General features: G+C 38.9%; 2 protein-coding genes across 5 annotated transcripts in view; one reads left to right on the top strand and one right to left on the bottom strand.

The window, feature by feature from the left end:
• Positions 1 to 512: 512 nt before the first annotated feature.
• On the bottom strand, positions 513 to 12,772 carry ENY2 (ENY2 transcription and export complex 2 subunit). Of its 2 annotated transcripts, none has more exons than XM_059043514.2 (5): positions 12,609 to 12,772; positions 11,108 to 11,184; positions 7,464 to 7,534; positions 6,092 to 6,166; positions 513 to 3,069 (listed from the first exon to the last, which is right to left on the bottom strand). In XM_059043514.2, the coding sequence occupies exons 1-5, from the start codon at positions 12,612 to 12,614 to the stop codon at positions 2,993 to 2,995; spliced, it is 306 nt and encodes a 101-aa protein (XP_058899497.1). In that variant the 5' UTR covers positions 12,615 to 12,772; the 3' UTR covers positions 513 to 2,992. The 2 variants fall into 2 exon arrangements, with proteins under 2 accessions (XP_058899497.1, XP_066873264.1); XM_067017163.1 differs by having other exon boundaries at positions 12,681 to 12,772.
• Positions 12,773 to 12,959: 187 nt separating this feature from the next.
• The window catches only part of NUDCD1 (NudC domain containing 1), an 82,310-nt gene continuing 79,967 nt past the window's right edge, over positions 12,960 to 15,302 (top strand). Inside the window, exons 1-2 of one of the 3 annotated variants that reach the window (XM_067018004.1) lie at positions 12,971 to 13,190; positions 13,783 to 13,814. Coding sequence is in view for 2 of the 3 variants with exons in the window: in XM_059043499.2 (XP_058899482.1) it covers positions 13,073 to 13,190 (118 nt within the window). In the remaining variant the exon portion in view is untranslated. Of the gene's footprint in view, positions 13,191 to 13,782; positions 13,815 to 15,302 lie in introns of all 3 variants that reach the window. The other 2 variants (XM_059043499.2, XM_067018002.1) reach the window with 2 other exon arrangements.

Here is a 15,302-nt window from a genome sequence, read left to right as displayed (position 1 = left end):
AAGGTTCATCCAATGACTTTTGTGTGGTTTCTCATGGTAAATATGAGGGGTTTTTATGGAGTCACTGAGTAACATGAGAAAGCCGTTTACAAGAAGGGTTAAAACACACACACACACACACACACACACACACACACATTGGATCATTTCCAACATCAGCTACTGAGCAGCTGTCACAATTCTCTTGAGTTGGATGGAGTCTTTTTTCAAGTTATGAAATGTCCTATATCCAATTACCAATCCCCAGAAAACCCAGGCCCTGGCTTTGCACTGTGCAACCAAATGATACACTTGTGATGCCAGAGCAAAGCGATTACATAAATAATTCACTTGGGTCTTCTTTAATCCTATACAAGAGAAGCTTATGGTAATCCTAATTAGTATTTTAGTCACCCAGCACAGTCATGTAACGGTAATCTTCTATTGAATTTCCAACATTGAGCACGAAAGGGTGCAAGATTTTTAAAGAATGTGTTCCTAGTTTACATAAATCAATGATGTGAGTCAAAATATACACAAAGTTGGTTTATTTGAAAGGTATCAGTGTTCTAGATGCAAACTATAAGATAATTTCTAAGATGTCAAAAAAGCCCTAGAGGTGGTGGGGGAGTTCTCAGCATTATCATTTTAAATCTACGCTCTTTAGTATCTTGAATTGCTATTACATATTTTCGATTCAGCTATTTTTGTTCCATTTCAAAATATTTTCATAATAACTTTTCCATTTTCTCATATTTGCTTTTGAGCTATTATTTCTATGAGCAATTTTTGATTCACTTTCATATACAGTACTATGAAATAAAAACTACTCATTTTTAACATTTATGTACCATTTAAGATTGTTTCCTTTTTGATAATCAGTAGCAGAATGGTGAATATAACTATCATTACTTTGGATCATTGCTTTGTAAGAGATGAGGTGAAACAAAAAATTCTTTGGGGTAGTTTTATGATTTTTGTGTGTGTATCTTGGACTCAAAATTTAAATAATTAAGTCCAGTTGGTTCAATGACTACACAAACTATAAATTCATCAGAAATATAAAGTTGTATCTCTAGAACATGAACCAAAAATTAACATAAAGGCTTTCCTCAGCTACACTCAATTGTTACCTTCTTTGGTGCTCCTATAATGTTCATTCACTAGTCCATTCATATATTAATTCCTTTGTCCATTCATCCACAAATGAGTATCATACAAAGTAAAAATTAGTCATGTCTCCTTCCCTCCAGGAGATGCATGCTGAAGTTGGAAAACCAGTGTTGAAATTAGGCACAGGTGCTTCTTACAGAAAAACAGTGGTGGGGAATCTAAACCACAGCAAGAAACGTCAGAATGTTTCGGCAATGGCTCAAGCTCAGTTTTGAAGGGCAAATAGGAATGCCGTAAGTAGAAAGGCTTTCCATGTTGGTGGATTTTCCAATGTATTAGAGATGTAACACCTTGGTACTTTGGGGGACTCTTTAACCAGAGAAATAAGTAAATGACAAATCAAGAAGGGCCTAGGTGCTACGCGGAGCTTGAATTTTACCTTGCAAACTAGGAAGTTATTGAGAAATCTCAAGTAGGGGAATAAAATGACCAGGCTTGAATTTTAGTAAGGTCACTTAGGCAATAATGTGCAAGATATATTGGAGGAAACATGGAGCAACTGGAGTGAGGAAATATTAAGAGCCGACTGAAGTAATCTGGGCTTGAACTAAGAGGGCCTAAGTTAAGCAGGCAGGGCGACAATTTACCGTCTTGCTACACCCAAAATGGTCTTGATCAGCAGCGCGAGCATGTTTGAGAAGCTTGCCTGAAATACAGAATCTTGTGCCATATCCCTTACCTTCAGAATCAGTATTGTAACAAGCTCCTCAGGTAATCTGTATGTCTGGGAGGCACCACACTGGAGGAAAAAGGAAATCACTCTTAGGTGTGGTCAGTTTGAGGTGTTTATGGAACATTCAAGGAAGCTGATCCATAGCAGCTGAGTATATGGATCTGGAGGCTGGGTTGGAGATGCGATTTAACATTTATCAACCTGTTAGTATTTGAAGCCATGGTCCGACCCAACTTTCCTGGTATCTGCCCAGGAAATTGTATCATTAGACAGAGGGCCCAGAGGGAGCACTAAGAAGCACCATTATTTAAAGTTCCATACAGCAAAAGGTATCCACAGGAAAGAGAAGGAGCTTCCAGTGGTAGGTATAAACAACGTGAGCAGTGGCAAGAGTTCCAAGTGGCCGGACGGTCAACATTCTCATTTTCCAGCAGAGGTCACGCAAGAATAGACAAAAGTCCATGGATTTGGCAATCCTGATGTCAGAGTAAAGCTATGGGTGGAGATTATTTCCCATTAAGTTCTTTCTTGACCTTAGTAAGTGGGGATGCAATTTAGTTTCTGCTTTCAAAGTTCAGATGAGTAGAGTATGTGAGAGGAGCTTGGTATGGAGCCAGTTTGCAAATGTTCTCTCTTCCAGTAAGATGGTAAATTCTTTGAGGAATAAGGAAGGCACATAAAGATGAGTAAGACCCGGTCCTAACCCTCAGCGTTTATAACAAATAAGAAATAAGATATCTGTAGTACAAGGTGGGACATATATTATAAAATATTATAGGAATTCAAAAGAGGCATACACTACATCCAAAGAATCAGAAGAGGCTGCTTACCTCTCCTCAATTGTTATTACAGAGATCTGCTTACTTAACATTTACATACTTAACACTTAAACTATATTCACTGCTTGACTTTTTCTCTTAACAAATCTGATGAATTATTAATTAAGTCCCATTTATTCCAAAATCCAAGGAAACTTCAAACTCATTCATGAGATATTTATTAAAATAACACATTTAGGGAAAAAAATCAATACAATTGTATACATCATTACTGAAAACTGTATACCATCATACAAAAAAGGATTTTATTTGGGGAAATCAATTCCTAATTTATGGCAAGTTTTACTTTCAGAAATAAAACCACAAAACAACACAATCTAATTCAATCTTAAAGGCTGGCATGCTGAGCAAGGAATGTTCTTATTCTTTGTAGGAGCTCCTTCTTTACACTGTCAGGTACCAGGGCTGAAATATAAAAATAAAAACATAAGAGTAAAGAAGATCGCAATTAATATATGTCAATTTGAGATTTGGTATTTTATTCAGGACTACCAACAAAATAATTTCATAAGTAACCCTTATGCTTCAATAAAAAAATAAAGACATTTGAGAAAATAAAGTATATTTGCAATTCATTATTTGAATGAATTATCCAATACCTAAAAATATATTGCACATGTGAAAATTCTTTAAACTAGGAATAGAAAAGGCCTTTTTTAAACAGAGGCTATAAAAGATTGATGAATTTGATTCAAATGCAACAACTTAATAAGCTTGGTCAAAATCACCATAAACAAAAACAAAAACAAAAACTGAGAAAACACTGCTAATCTCTCTACTACCCAATTTCTTCAATTTGATATGAAAAAGATCAGCAGGCTTACAGAAAAATGAGCAAAGGAGATGAAGAAAAGGAGAGGCATATAGTTCTTGAATATAAAAGTTTAACCTCACAACAGAAATGAAAATTAAAACCACATTCAGATAGCATGTTTTACCAATGAGACCGGCTAAAATCCAAAGGTCAATAATAATATATGTATTGGCAAGGCTGAGGGAAAACTGGCCCTCTCATATTAGCTGGTGGGAGAATAAATTGACAAAACATTTTGGGGAAGGTAATTTGGCAATACTGTATTGAAATAAATGCATATACTTGAATGAGCAAAGATGTAAAAGCTGTATTTATTATAGGCTTATTTTTAAAATTCTGAACCATGTAATTGTATTATCTATTCAGAATATTAAACTAAAAATGGGAAAATGGCAGTTTTCTGGTGGCCTAGTGGCTAGGATCCTGGGCTTTCACTGTTGTGTGGCCTGGGTTCAATCCCTGCTTGGGAAACGGAGATCCTGCAAGCCGTGTAGCATGGCAAAAAAAAAAAAAAGGAAAAACAGCCCTGCTCTTTGAAATTTAAATTAATATTAAATGTCAATAAATAAATCTACACTATTTTCCCCCTTTTTGGGTACAAAAAATAAGGACAATAGGGAATTAACTATACAGATACTCCTCTTTATAAATTTACTGTAAGCCTGCCTAGAAATAAAGACTACATAATCAAGTCCACTGCAAATGTGATCACTATGTATGTTAAATATACTTTTAATCAAAATTATGGTGATGGAGAACAGATCAGCTGCCTTGGGGTTACAGATGTGGTGTGACTATGAAGGAACAGCTTGAGGGCGTTTTTTAGAGTGAATCTATACATGTGTATAAAGTTCATAGAACTGACACTAAAAAAGGGTCAATTTTACTGTATGTTAATTTAAAAAATAAAAACAAATACTTCTCTTGACAATAAAAAACACTATGAAAATAAAAGAAAAGATTTATTTTTACTTCTCTTTTCTTTTTTGCTCATTCTCTAGCAAGGGAGCTAGCTACAAGGGATTGAAATGGCCAACACACAAGTATTGAAGGAGAAGCAAAGGATGATTTCTACCCTGTTAACAGATTAAGTTCTTAAGTGTTACCAGATTAAGCATACATTACAGAAGAAAAGTAGAAAAAGAAATTATAGTAATTTATTTTTTATTTTTTAATTTTTTTGTTGTTTTTTGTGGTACGCGGGCCTCTCACTGTTGAGGCCTCTCCCTTTGCGAAGCAAAGGCTCCGGACGCACAGGCTCAGCAGCCATGGCTCAAGGGCCCAGCTGCTCCACGGCATGTGGGATCTTCCTGGACTGGGGCACAAACCTGTGTCCCCTGCATCGGCAGGCGGACTCGCAGCCACTGCACCACCAGGGAAGCCCAGAAATTTATTTTAAAACATAAATCCATGGGGAGAACAATAAATACTGCTTTCCCCCGCTCCTTTTCCTGAGACATGATTGACCAAAAAAGTCACATTGTTTAGCTGTAAACAGCCCTAACAAAGATGGCTGGAAAGGACCATGAGATGTTGTAGCTCCTTCCACATGGTAGCAGTTCAGGGGACTAATATTCCCTAGTTATAATTTAAAAATCATTTACTTTTCACACTTAAATTCTTTTTACTATTTCTGTGTGAGGAAACAACTAATGGGTCATCTAATTTACCTGCTTCCATTTATAATACAACTCTCCCCCCGCCCACTGACTTCCTGAAATGAAATGATGAAAATAATCTTACACTTAATTATATGATGTAATTCCTGACTTAATATTTATTACATATAAATATTTTGTTAATAGTTTATTAATATACTACTTCCTCTCTTTCCTTTGGTTTCTCTAAACAAGGTATTAAAGGGAGAAATTAAGAAGGTAGTTGAAGTGTGAGTCTTAAATATGAATTACCCTGACCATGAAGTTACGGAGCTACCAAATTCTTAATTAGACATTCAAGAAGACATTTTTGTTTTTTTAATTTTTATTTTTATTTTTTTTGCGGTACGCGGGCCTCTCCACTGTTGTGGCCTCTCCCGCTGCAGAGCACAGGCTCCAGACGTGCAGGCTTAGCAGCCATGCATAGCTCATGGGCCCAGTCACTCCGCGGCATGTGGGATCTTCCCGGACCGGGGCACAAACCTGCATCCCCTGCATCGGCAGGCGGACTCTCAACCACCGCGCCACCAGGAAAGCCCTTGTTTATTTTTAATAAGGAAAGAGAGCAATGACTCAGGGGCTGCTGTAAAACTCTGAGTTATTAAATATCAGGCTAAAGTTTACAAATCCTAGCTTCAGGTAATATTTGCCTCTACAAAATCCTGTATTTTAAAAATGATCTGTTCTAACAACCACATCAACTTACATTTGTGTACTGTTTTAACAGTGCAAAAACGTTTTATACCTCTTACTTGTTTGTTACTCAAGACCATGCACAAAAGTTGGTGAGGCAACTATAACTCTTCCCAAAGAGGAGATGCAAGTACCCACATAATTTTGGAAAGGGTGCTTTTCCTTGTAAAAAGAAAGAAAAGCTGCACCAGCAAAAGAGAAAAAAAAAAAAATAATGTCTTAGCCCACATTTCCTTTCACACAATTTGTATTCATTCCTTACCTCTGCCTTTTGGTGTGATTTCAGCCACCAAGTCATCAACAGTAACGTGTTCTAGTCCTTTTTCTTTAATTACCTCTTATGCAAAAGCAAAAAACAAATCATATCATTTAAAATCATTATCTGTAAGAAAGATTTTCATAGAGGAAGGGTTAAGATCATGTTTTTAGAGTACAGACTGGTCTTTAAAAAAAAAAAGAGGACACTTTTTTTCTTTTCTAATGAAGGTTTAGTTCAACCTTAAAAACAGTATGTATTCACCAGATCAAAAACATAAAACAAATCATTATAACACTTAGAATGTAAATTCAAATCTATTTGTAAAAAACTGGAAACTTACAACTGCACAGATCTTATTTCACAATAATCATATCAGCTCTTGAATGTATGGAGGGGGAAAAACTGTAATTTAAGTCTAACTTGTAATTTCACAGCCCCAAATTAAAATATAGAACAACTCCTTTGCTCCTTTCTCTTCTCTAGGCTGGGCCAAAAGAAGGAGAAAGGAGTTTACACTTATTGGACCCCTATTATGTGCTGGGTGCTTTGCATCATTTAATATTCATGATAATTTGACAGGCTGGGCATTTTGCCCACTTCAGAGGTGAGGCAAGTGAGGCTTAAAGATTAAATAACTCATTCAAATACGACTTGAAATCCAGCTCTAGTCTTACCAGTGAAGGTCTGTATGACCTCAAAGTCTATGCTTTTATTAATTTGGCACACTGCCTTCTTCCGGTTAATGATATAAATAGTTTCTATTATCATTTGTAGAAACCAATACGAGAATTCATTATAAATATCCAGAATTCCAGCATACCAAAAGCTGAGCCAGAAAGGAAGGAGGCTCATCTTAGTGACACATGTAATTTATCTAATGGCATAATCATCAATACCTAATTGCAATTTAACAAGCTCCCATTTTATAATTTTTAAAATATATGTAATTTTCTAAGAGCTTTTATAGATGATTTTTTCAAAAATAACACTGTTAACGATAGGAGATAGACTTCCTGTAAGTCTGCCAACCGTAAAGTGCTCAACATGTTAAGAAAAACAGACTAGGAATAATTAATGTTTCACTTTGAGTAGGCACAGCAAAAAAGGTGGGATTCCATATTCCATGCCAGAGGAAATCTTGCCTCACTTGTTTTAAGAGAAACACAAAGAAAATTTCTAAAAATTAAGGAATAGGTCTACTTATTATTACTGAGAGGAGGTAATCTATTACCACAAGATTCAGTTTTCTATTTGTTTAAAATTATGCTCGAGCACTCAATATATCTTAAAATACTGACTAATTTTTCTAATGAATTCCAAACCAACACAGTTGAGAGCTATGGAATTAGCTTATCTTCTAAATGAAACAGATTACCTTTACAGTGTGCCTTCAACTGATCCTTCCAGCCACATTCAATTAATTTAGCTCTCAGCAACTCTTTGAGGCTGTTGAAAAAGAAGTGTTTCCAAATTAAACTACAACAGTGTACAATATCTTAGATAGGAATGTTTGAAGTAAAGCTTCAACTGTTCAATTAAAAATCCCACCTTCCAGTTATAAAACTTTAACCATGGCCTAATCTTGGTTCTACCCCTAAAAAGTTCTTTGATCTTATGCAAGTCATTTAAATGCTGGGCCTCATTTTCGTCATCAGTAAAATTCAATGAAGTGGATGGAGTACAATTCTTCTTAAGAAACCCTACTCTCTGGCCTTCTTAACACACTTTCTACTTCCCTCCACCAACAGGAATATTGTGGGTTTTGTACAACTTCAGAAGGGTATTAGTTGAGTTTGAAGCAGCTGTACTTTTGAAATCTTCAAACTCCAAAATCCATTCTTTTACTACAAATTCTTACCCATTAGCTCTCTTATTGCCCCCGTTATATAGCTAACCACATAGACTTGCCCCTCCCTTTTTCTCATTATCCTTCTAAATTACACATTAACTATGGTATTTCATTAATTCCAAGACTGTGTTTTCCCACATTTTAACAATTCAGCAATTGGCATGCCTATCATAATTTAATTGGCAGTATTTTCCTTATTCTTAAAGGTTAAAAAAGTATTGGTGTGTATTACAACTAATGACATCATGGGTGCAATAAAATATTTTATCCTTTTGCAACACCTAGTCTTATAAAACCTCAATCTTCAAAGTAAATCACCTCATTTCTCAGCTTACACATGTCAAGTCCCAAACCAAAGTGCTTCTTTTTCAGTATTCCTAACATCCATTAAGTGACATTTCCATCTAGATGTTTAAGTCATTTAATCGTAACAGGGACAAAACCCAACTCTTGCTTCTCTTCCATCTCAAGCTGTTCTTGTCAGACTGGCAACTCCATTCTTCCAGATCCTCAGGTGGATCCTCAGGCTAGAAACCTTGGCAGCACCCTTCACTCAGCAATTTTGATAACACTAACATCCAATCCATAAGCACATCCTGTTGGTTCCAGTTTTAAAATATATACCTGAAATCCAAATGTTTCTCACCACCTCTGCCATTACTACCTAGTTGAAGCCACCATCTTTCTCTTGACGGGACTGTTGCCAAAGCCTCCTAACTTGTACCCCTGCTACTTCCCTTGTACACGTCCTTCTCCTGTCACTGCTCAAAACCCTCCAGTGGCTTCCCAATTTACTCAGAATACAATTTCAAGTCTTTACTACAACCTAAATGACCCTGAATAGTCCGCCCTCCTCCGAAGCAATGCCTCTAACTTTACTCTTTCTCTCCTTCACCCAGCTGACTCAGTCTTATTAGTTTCCATGGGTTCCTCAAAATGCCAGGCAAGGGAACTCCCTGGCTGTCCAGTGGTTAGGACTTGGCACTTTCACTGCTGGAGCCTCGGTTCCATCCCTGGTCGGGGAACTAACATCCTACAAGGTACACAAGGAAAAAAAATGCCAGGAAAGCCCCTGTGTCAGGACCATGGCTCTTAGGAGTCCCCTCACTCCCTTGTATCCTTTTGATCTCAGTGAAGCCTACTTTTTTTTTTCTTATCCAAAATAACACACCTGATTATTCTCTGCTTTATTTTTCCTCTAGAACTCATCACCATCTGACATATTACACATTTACTTTCTGTCTCCTCCCATTAGAATGTAAGCTGTGTAAAAGAACAGGCTTCATTTTGTTCACTACTGTATCTCCAGCACCTCAACAGGACATGGCATATGGTAGAAACTCAGTAACTTTAAGCTGCATGAATGAAAACAGATAAAAAAACAGTAATACATAATACCCTATACCCATTATTGGCAATACTATCCTCTCAGTTTCCCAAGGCACTGTTCTAGAGGCTTTCTTCTTCCTCATTCCTCATGTCAAGGGTTGTTGATTTTACTTTAAAAAAACAAAACAAAACAAAGTTCTCCTTTCCATTTTTGCTGTTTTCCACTTTTAACCTATTATCTTCTGCAATTTATCTCTAGCCCTTCAAGTCTATCCTCCATATTGCCAAAATAACATTCCTAAAGTGCAAATATGATCTAGTCAGTCCCTTTCTTAGAATTTTTTAATGACTCCCACCACCCAAGGATAAAGTCAACAACAGATGTTTTTGCAAACTACCACCTATTTTCCTGCCATTTCTTTGACAGTAAAAACACTCCACAACTCTCGGTGTAAGAAATCCAGGTAGGGCTCTAGCAATGGAAATGTGGCCTAGGCAATGCTGATTATGAATGGCCTATTACCTAAGTAGGGTGGTGATCTAGCTAGGTCCTTTGCTGAAACTACTAGGAGAACGGTAGTCTCAGTTGGAGAGATGTAAATTGTGAACTGCTAATTTCTGCCACCTTGTGGGTAGTGCCTTCTTGAGAATAAAGCCAACAGAGAGGAAAGCAGAGATGAGAGACAGAAAGACAGACATGTTCTTGGCAACAATTTTTGAGTGCCTGGACCCAGTGGTGCCTGAAGCACCTTCAAGCCCTAGACTTTTAGTTACACGATCTTATATAGAAATTGGCTGAGCCAGTTACTGAGTTCAGTTTCTTAACATTGTTAATGGAAAGATTTTTGATTATACAAAAGCCACATTTCTCCTGTCCACTGTCTTTCGCATTTTAACTGCACAGTTCCCCAGAATATTAACATATTTTAACAAATTTCTTTGACTTTGCATATTCGGTTCCATCTGCCTAGACTGTCCTTTCTCCTTTACCGGGTTGGGGAACTGCCAATCCTTCTTACCCAGCTGAAGTACCACTTCTACTACTCTGTGAGAGCTTTACTGATTACCTTAATCCCCGGGTAGAACTGAGAGATCCCTCTTGTTCCTTATATATATATTTCTCTCATACAATTTATCACCCTGTTCCTGGAAGCCTTTTTTGATTCCTTAGACTCTCCTCTGTACTTCCAAACCTGTTCATTCTTCAAATATTTACCTGGCCAATTACGTGCTAGGCATGATGCTCGGTTTACGGTAGTATTTCTGCTGTCAAGGAACTCAGATTCTTTTGATACAAACTAGCAAAGGAGGTGATTATAATACAAAGTGATTAAACACTATGATGGAACAAGGTATTTTGGAGTTAACAGATTTCTAGAAGAGATGATACTTAAATTAAGACCTGATAATGAGCTAGAATTAGTTAAAGATGGGGGGAAGGAAGAAGAATGTTTCAGAGAGTAGGAATAGCACACATTGCTCTGAGGTTAACAGAGCCTGGCAACTGAAACTGGTTGCATCATGCAGTCTCCCTGTTAAAAAGTAAGTAACATTTTATCTTCCATTGTAGTCATCTGGGTATGTATTTTTTCTTCTCCATTAGATTAGACATTTTTTGAGAGAGAGTCATTTCCTGTTCATCTTTGTACATGATCCACTTCCCTCCAAGTCTTGCCATATTGAACAGACCTAAGCATTTTTAACAGATGTTAGGAATTGCTTTTGATAATCTCAATTTTCTGTAATTATTTCCACCGACATCAGTCTTGTTACTTTTTAGATTCTTATAACTGTAATTTAAAGATGTTAAGTGTAATTAATTAACACAATTGATTACTTACCGTTCTCTTTCTCCAGTTTCTATCAACTTTTGGTTAATTGCTGCTCTCATCTGCGCATCTTTGTTCATCTTGCTAACCTGAACATCAACATGTATTTTCAGATATAGAACACTTACAAAGCATTTTCTTCTAAATCCTCTCAAGCACCTCAACACATTTAACATTCTGTCTATCAACTGAAGGGGTGATAAATTTCAACAATGTGTTAACAAGGTCCTTACTCCTAATATTATTTACTGCATCCCAATAAGTCATGATCATGACTTTACAATTTTCTTCCCCCATGTACCCTTTATTAATGAGTCTTTGGATAATGACAATTACTGTAACATTTATTAAACACTTATGTGCCTGGAACTGAGCTAACGCATTGAGTTTTTAATCTCATTTAACTCCCAGATCTTATTCTTTTATGCAAGTACTATTAACATAGTTTGTATTTTACAGATGAGAAAACTGAGGCACCGAGATAGAAAAGTGGTGAAGGCAGGACTTGAACTCAGCTACTGTGACCCCAGAAGCCGCAAAATACTTTAACCGCACATAATAACTGACTGCTAATCATTTCTGCATCTTAATTAACTGTATTCAAAATTTGGGGGAAGCTATATAACCTAAATATCAATAGAAGATTAGGCACAGTTTGTGAAAAATGAAATTCCTGGGTAAGGATCTTAAGTGCTTTACTTTACTTTCCACTAGTATGTACCCAGAATTACAACTAACAAACTAGCTGTAAGTATGTGTGTGTGTGTGTGTGTGTGTGTATGCTCTTTATCAAAGCTTGCTGGTTGGGTTAAGGAGAAAACAAATCTCAAATTAATTCCTAACTTAGAAGATTCTCAGTTTTCAGTAAAAACAGACAACCAAAACGGTGTAAAAAGGACAGGAAGGATAAGCTGTAAAACTTGGAATAAGCTAACGTTACTCCACATATCTGTCACCAACTTCAGACTACTTTTGTTGTCCCCCACCTCGCGGCCTCTATGAAAACTCAAGACTGGCAGTGAGTTTTCAGAGTTGATTTTTTTTTTTTTTTTAATGGAACAGGAAAGGAGAGGTTGAGAAAGGACTAGGATATGTTTGCTTTTGCAGTTGGAGGCTAACATTTTCAAAATAATACTAAGGTCTAGTCCGTACCATTAGCAGAATACTGAACTTGATCTTGCCTTGGCCCCCAAAATACGGAGAGTGACCTTGGACAAGTCAGTTCTTAAAGGCCTCAGTTTTCTCACTGGTAAAACAAGGGCGCTAGGGGATCCCTCCCAGTTCAGACAGTCTTTGGGAAAACAGAATAGGGCGGAGACAGCGGGAGAGGCGGGAGGGGAGGAGCCAGAAAACAAAGCGAGGACTGGCTTCAGGCCAACTCCGGTAGCACGCCCTGTCGGAGAGCCCTACAGGCCCGCGAGCGCGGGTCGGGGAAGCTAACGAAAGACAGCACATCGAAAGGAGCCTGGGCTGGGCCCGGGTCCCGGCCCTGAGGACCACGGGCATAGCTCACCACCATCACCGCGGGCGAGGGCCGTCCCTTCCCAGCGACGAAATGACCCTTGCGCTGACGACCGTTACCTACCACACTCTTCGGCTGCCCGGACCTAGACCCTCAGTAGCTCGGGCACCTAAGCACACAGAAAGCTAGCACACGCATTTCCGGGGCGGGGTCTCGCCACCCTGCCTATAATGTGAGAATTTAACCAGCGCGGGCCGCCTCCTGGTCGCTTAGCCCTCTGGGTAAGAGAGTCCATATCCCGCTGTCGCACGGGCATTAAGTTCCCTAAAAACTACATATCCCAATATGCAACAGAGCCAACTTCCCTGTGGGCACTACATTTCCCAGAAGGCACGCGACGCCGCAGTGTTTTCTGGGATGGGAACCACGCCGCCTCCCAGCCACGGTAATACGCGTTAAGCGCGGACCTTTCAACCCGAACTTTATTAATTCTCACGCTAGGCCCCTGGAAGGCGATGGAGGTGGCCGCTAATTGCTCCCTGCGGGTGAAGAGACCTCTGTTGGATCCCCGCTTCGAGGGTTATAAGCTTTCCCTCGAGCCGCTGCCCTGTTACCAGCTGGAGCTTGACGCAGGTGGGTAGCGGCGGTGCCCCCTAGCACTCTGTTCCTTTCTCCTTTTGGCTTCCGAAACTCGACGCTTCCCGCATTTTCTTCTTTTCTGACTCCGGCTAGCCAGGCGACCGTGGCCTTCCTCAAGGCCTGCCGGGCAGGGGTGGACCAGAGTGGCTGCCTCTGGAGAATGATGCCCATCCCCGACCCCCGAGGGAGTCGCCTTCGAGTGGCTCTGCCGTAGCGGGACCCTGGGCCGGCCTTAGACTCCTCTGCCCGTGCTCCGAGGTCCTGCATGCGGGTGCTTTCTGGGCTCCGCCCGCCTGTCGGTCCTGGCCTGGCCCCTGCTGCGGAGAGAGCTCAGGGCAGGCTTTCCTCCTGGAGCATCCTCTGTAAACGTGTGCGTTGAGAAGTCACACCTCTTTGGAGGATCTTCTGCTTCTGTTTCCTCTGGCCGAGACCCAGTTCTTAGAAAACTCCATTGCAGTTAGGAGCGTTTTCAATTACCTACGGGCCATCAGATTAAGGACTCTATCGTAGATTACATCTCGAGAAAAATTTGAGGAAAAGTTGGTTTAGTACCCACACTTATACTACTTGTTTTGTTTATCTGTAGGTGGCGGGAATATTCATCCTTGTTTTTACAAGGTAAAGAATGGCATTTTTGTTAATGATAAAGAGCTCTCAAAGATTGCATTTTTAATACACAGCCCTGCTGATTCTGATGCATGTTGTCAGTGGATCACACTTTGAGAAATAATCTAGAGTTAATAAGTTTTATAGAATCAAATAAGTGTTTATTCATTTAATATATAAATTATATAAGTTCAGAAATCTCTATTGAGAGCCTGTTTTATGTTACATGCTTATACAGTCAAGATGAATATGACACAGCCAGTAACATAAAAATGTTGTCTAGTTAGGAAGAAAGGTGTAAACAAATAATTATAAGACAGTAAGGCAGTGATAGGGATATGTACAAAACATATTGATAATGTTTCAGTATCTTTCCCAAACCAGCCTGGGACATCTGGGAATGCTTCCAAAAGAAGTTGATATCTAAGTTGAGCTTTAAAGAATAGGTAGTTGATCAGGGTAAGAGAAAATGAGCTTGATGTTTCTTTTCATTCCCTTCCTTTCTCTCTCCCACCCCATATAAATGAATGATACCACCATGTTAGTTAGCCTTGCATTAAAAAACCACCCCAAAACTCAGTGGCTCAAAACAGTAAGCAGTTATTATTGCTTACAAGTCTACAGGTCAGCTAGGTGGTTCTAGTCATGACTGTATTTTCTCATATGTTTGGGGTTTCTCTGGCTGTAGGCTGGTTTAAGATGATTTCAGATGGTCTCTTATCCTTCAGCATGCTGGCACAGGGTTATTCCAAGAGTCTTGTCTTGAAGAGTTTTTCAAGCTCTGATTGCAGTAAGTGTGTTATTGTCCCGTTGGCCAAAACAAGTCATATAATCAAGCTTAGAGTTAATATTGGAAGCTCAAACCAAAGGGCATAATAAATCCAGGGAAGCATAAAAAATTGGGACTACTAGTGCAGGTTGACATAATTGCTCATGCGAGAGTCATCTTTGGTGTGTTTCTTCTCTTTTATCTCCTATTGTTTCTCAGCAAATCTAGTCAACTCAAAATCTTGACTTCTCCATGCCTGTACCCTTGTCCAAATCCTTGTTATCTCTTACCTGAACTATAGTACCTTCCTGACTAGGCTTCCCGCCTTCGATTTTGGGCTCCTTCATTCCGTTCTTTGGAAGGCAGTACTTATAGTTTTTTATCGATAACTCGACATTTGTTTGATATCTGTTTCCTCCACTAGACTGTGAGCTCCATGGATACAGTGGTGTTTCTCTTGTGCTTGGCATAGTGGGTACTCAATACATTGAGTGAATGAAGAAGAGAGTTTGTTGTTGAGGTCGTTCCATTCATGGGAAGCATGAGCAAAGGGAAAAAATTAGATTGTGTGCAGGGCACTATTGCTGTATTGCCTGAGCAAAAAATCTACTGGGAAAATGAGAGGACTTAGGTGAGGGCATGTTTTGTCTTTTGGACTTTATCCTGTAAGTCAGTGTTTCCCAGACTTTTCCATGGGCAATTACAATTAAAAATAAAGCTCAGCTGTCATA

Source organism: Kogia breviceps, chromosome 17 (assembly GCF_026419965.1).
Source record: "Kogia breviceps isolate mKogBre1 chromosome 17, mKogBre1 haplotype 1, whole genome shotgun sequence".
Lineage (NCBI taxonomy): Eukaryota > Metazoa > Chordata > Mammalia > Artiodactyla > Physeteridae > Kogia > Kogia breviceps.
The sequence above is the reverse complement of the archived record's forward strand: the minus strand, read 5'-3'. Positions and strand labels throughout refer to the sequence as shown.

Excerpts from the sequence above, each read along its gene's own strand:
- ENY2 (XM_059043514.2), bottom strand. Across the intron at positions 6,167-7,463 it reads GTTGAAGGCACACTGTAAAG|AGGTAATTAAAGAAAAAGGA; the intron begins GTAATCTGTTTC and ends CTTTTGCATAAG. Across the intron at positions 3,070-6,091 it reads AATCACACCAAAAGGCAGAG|CCCTGGTACCTGACAGTGTA; the intron begins GTAAGGAATGAA and ends TTTATATTTCAG.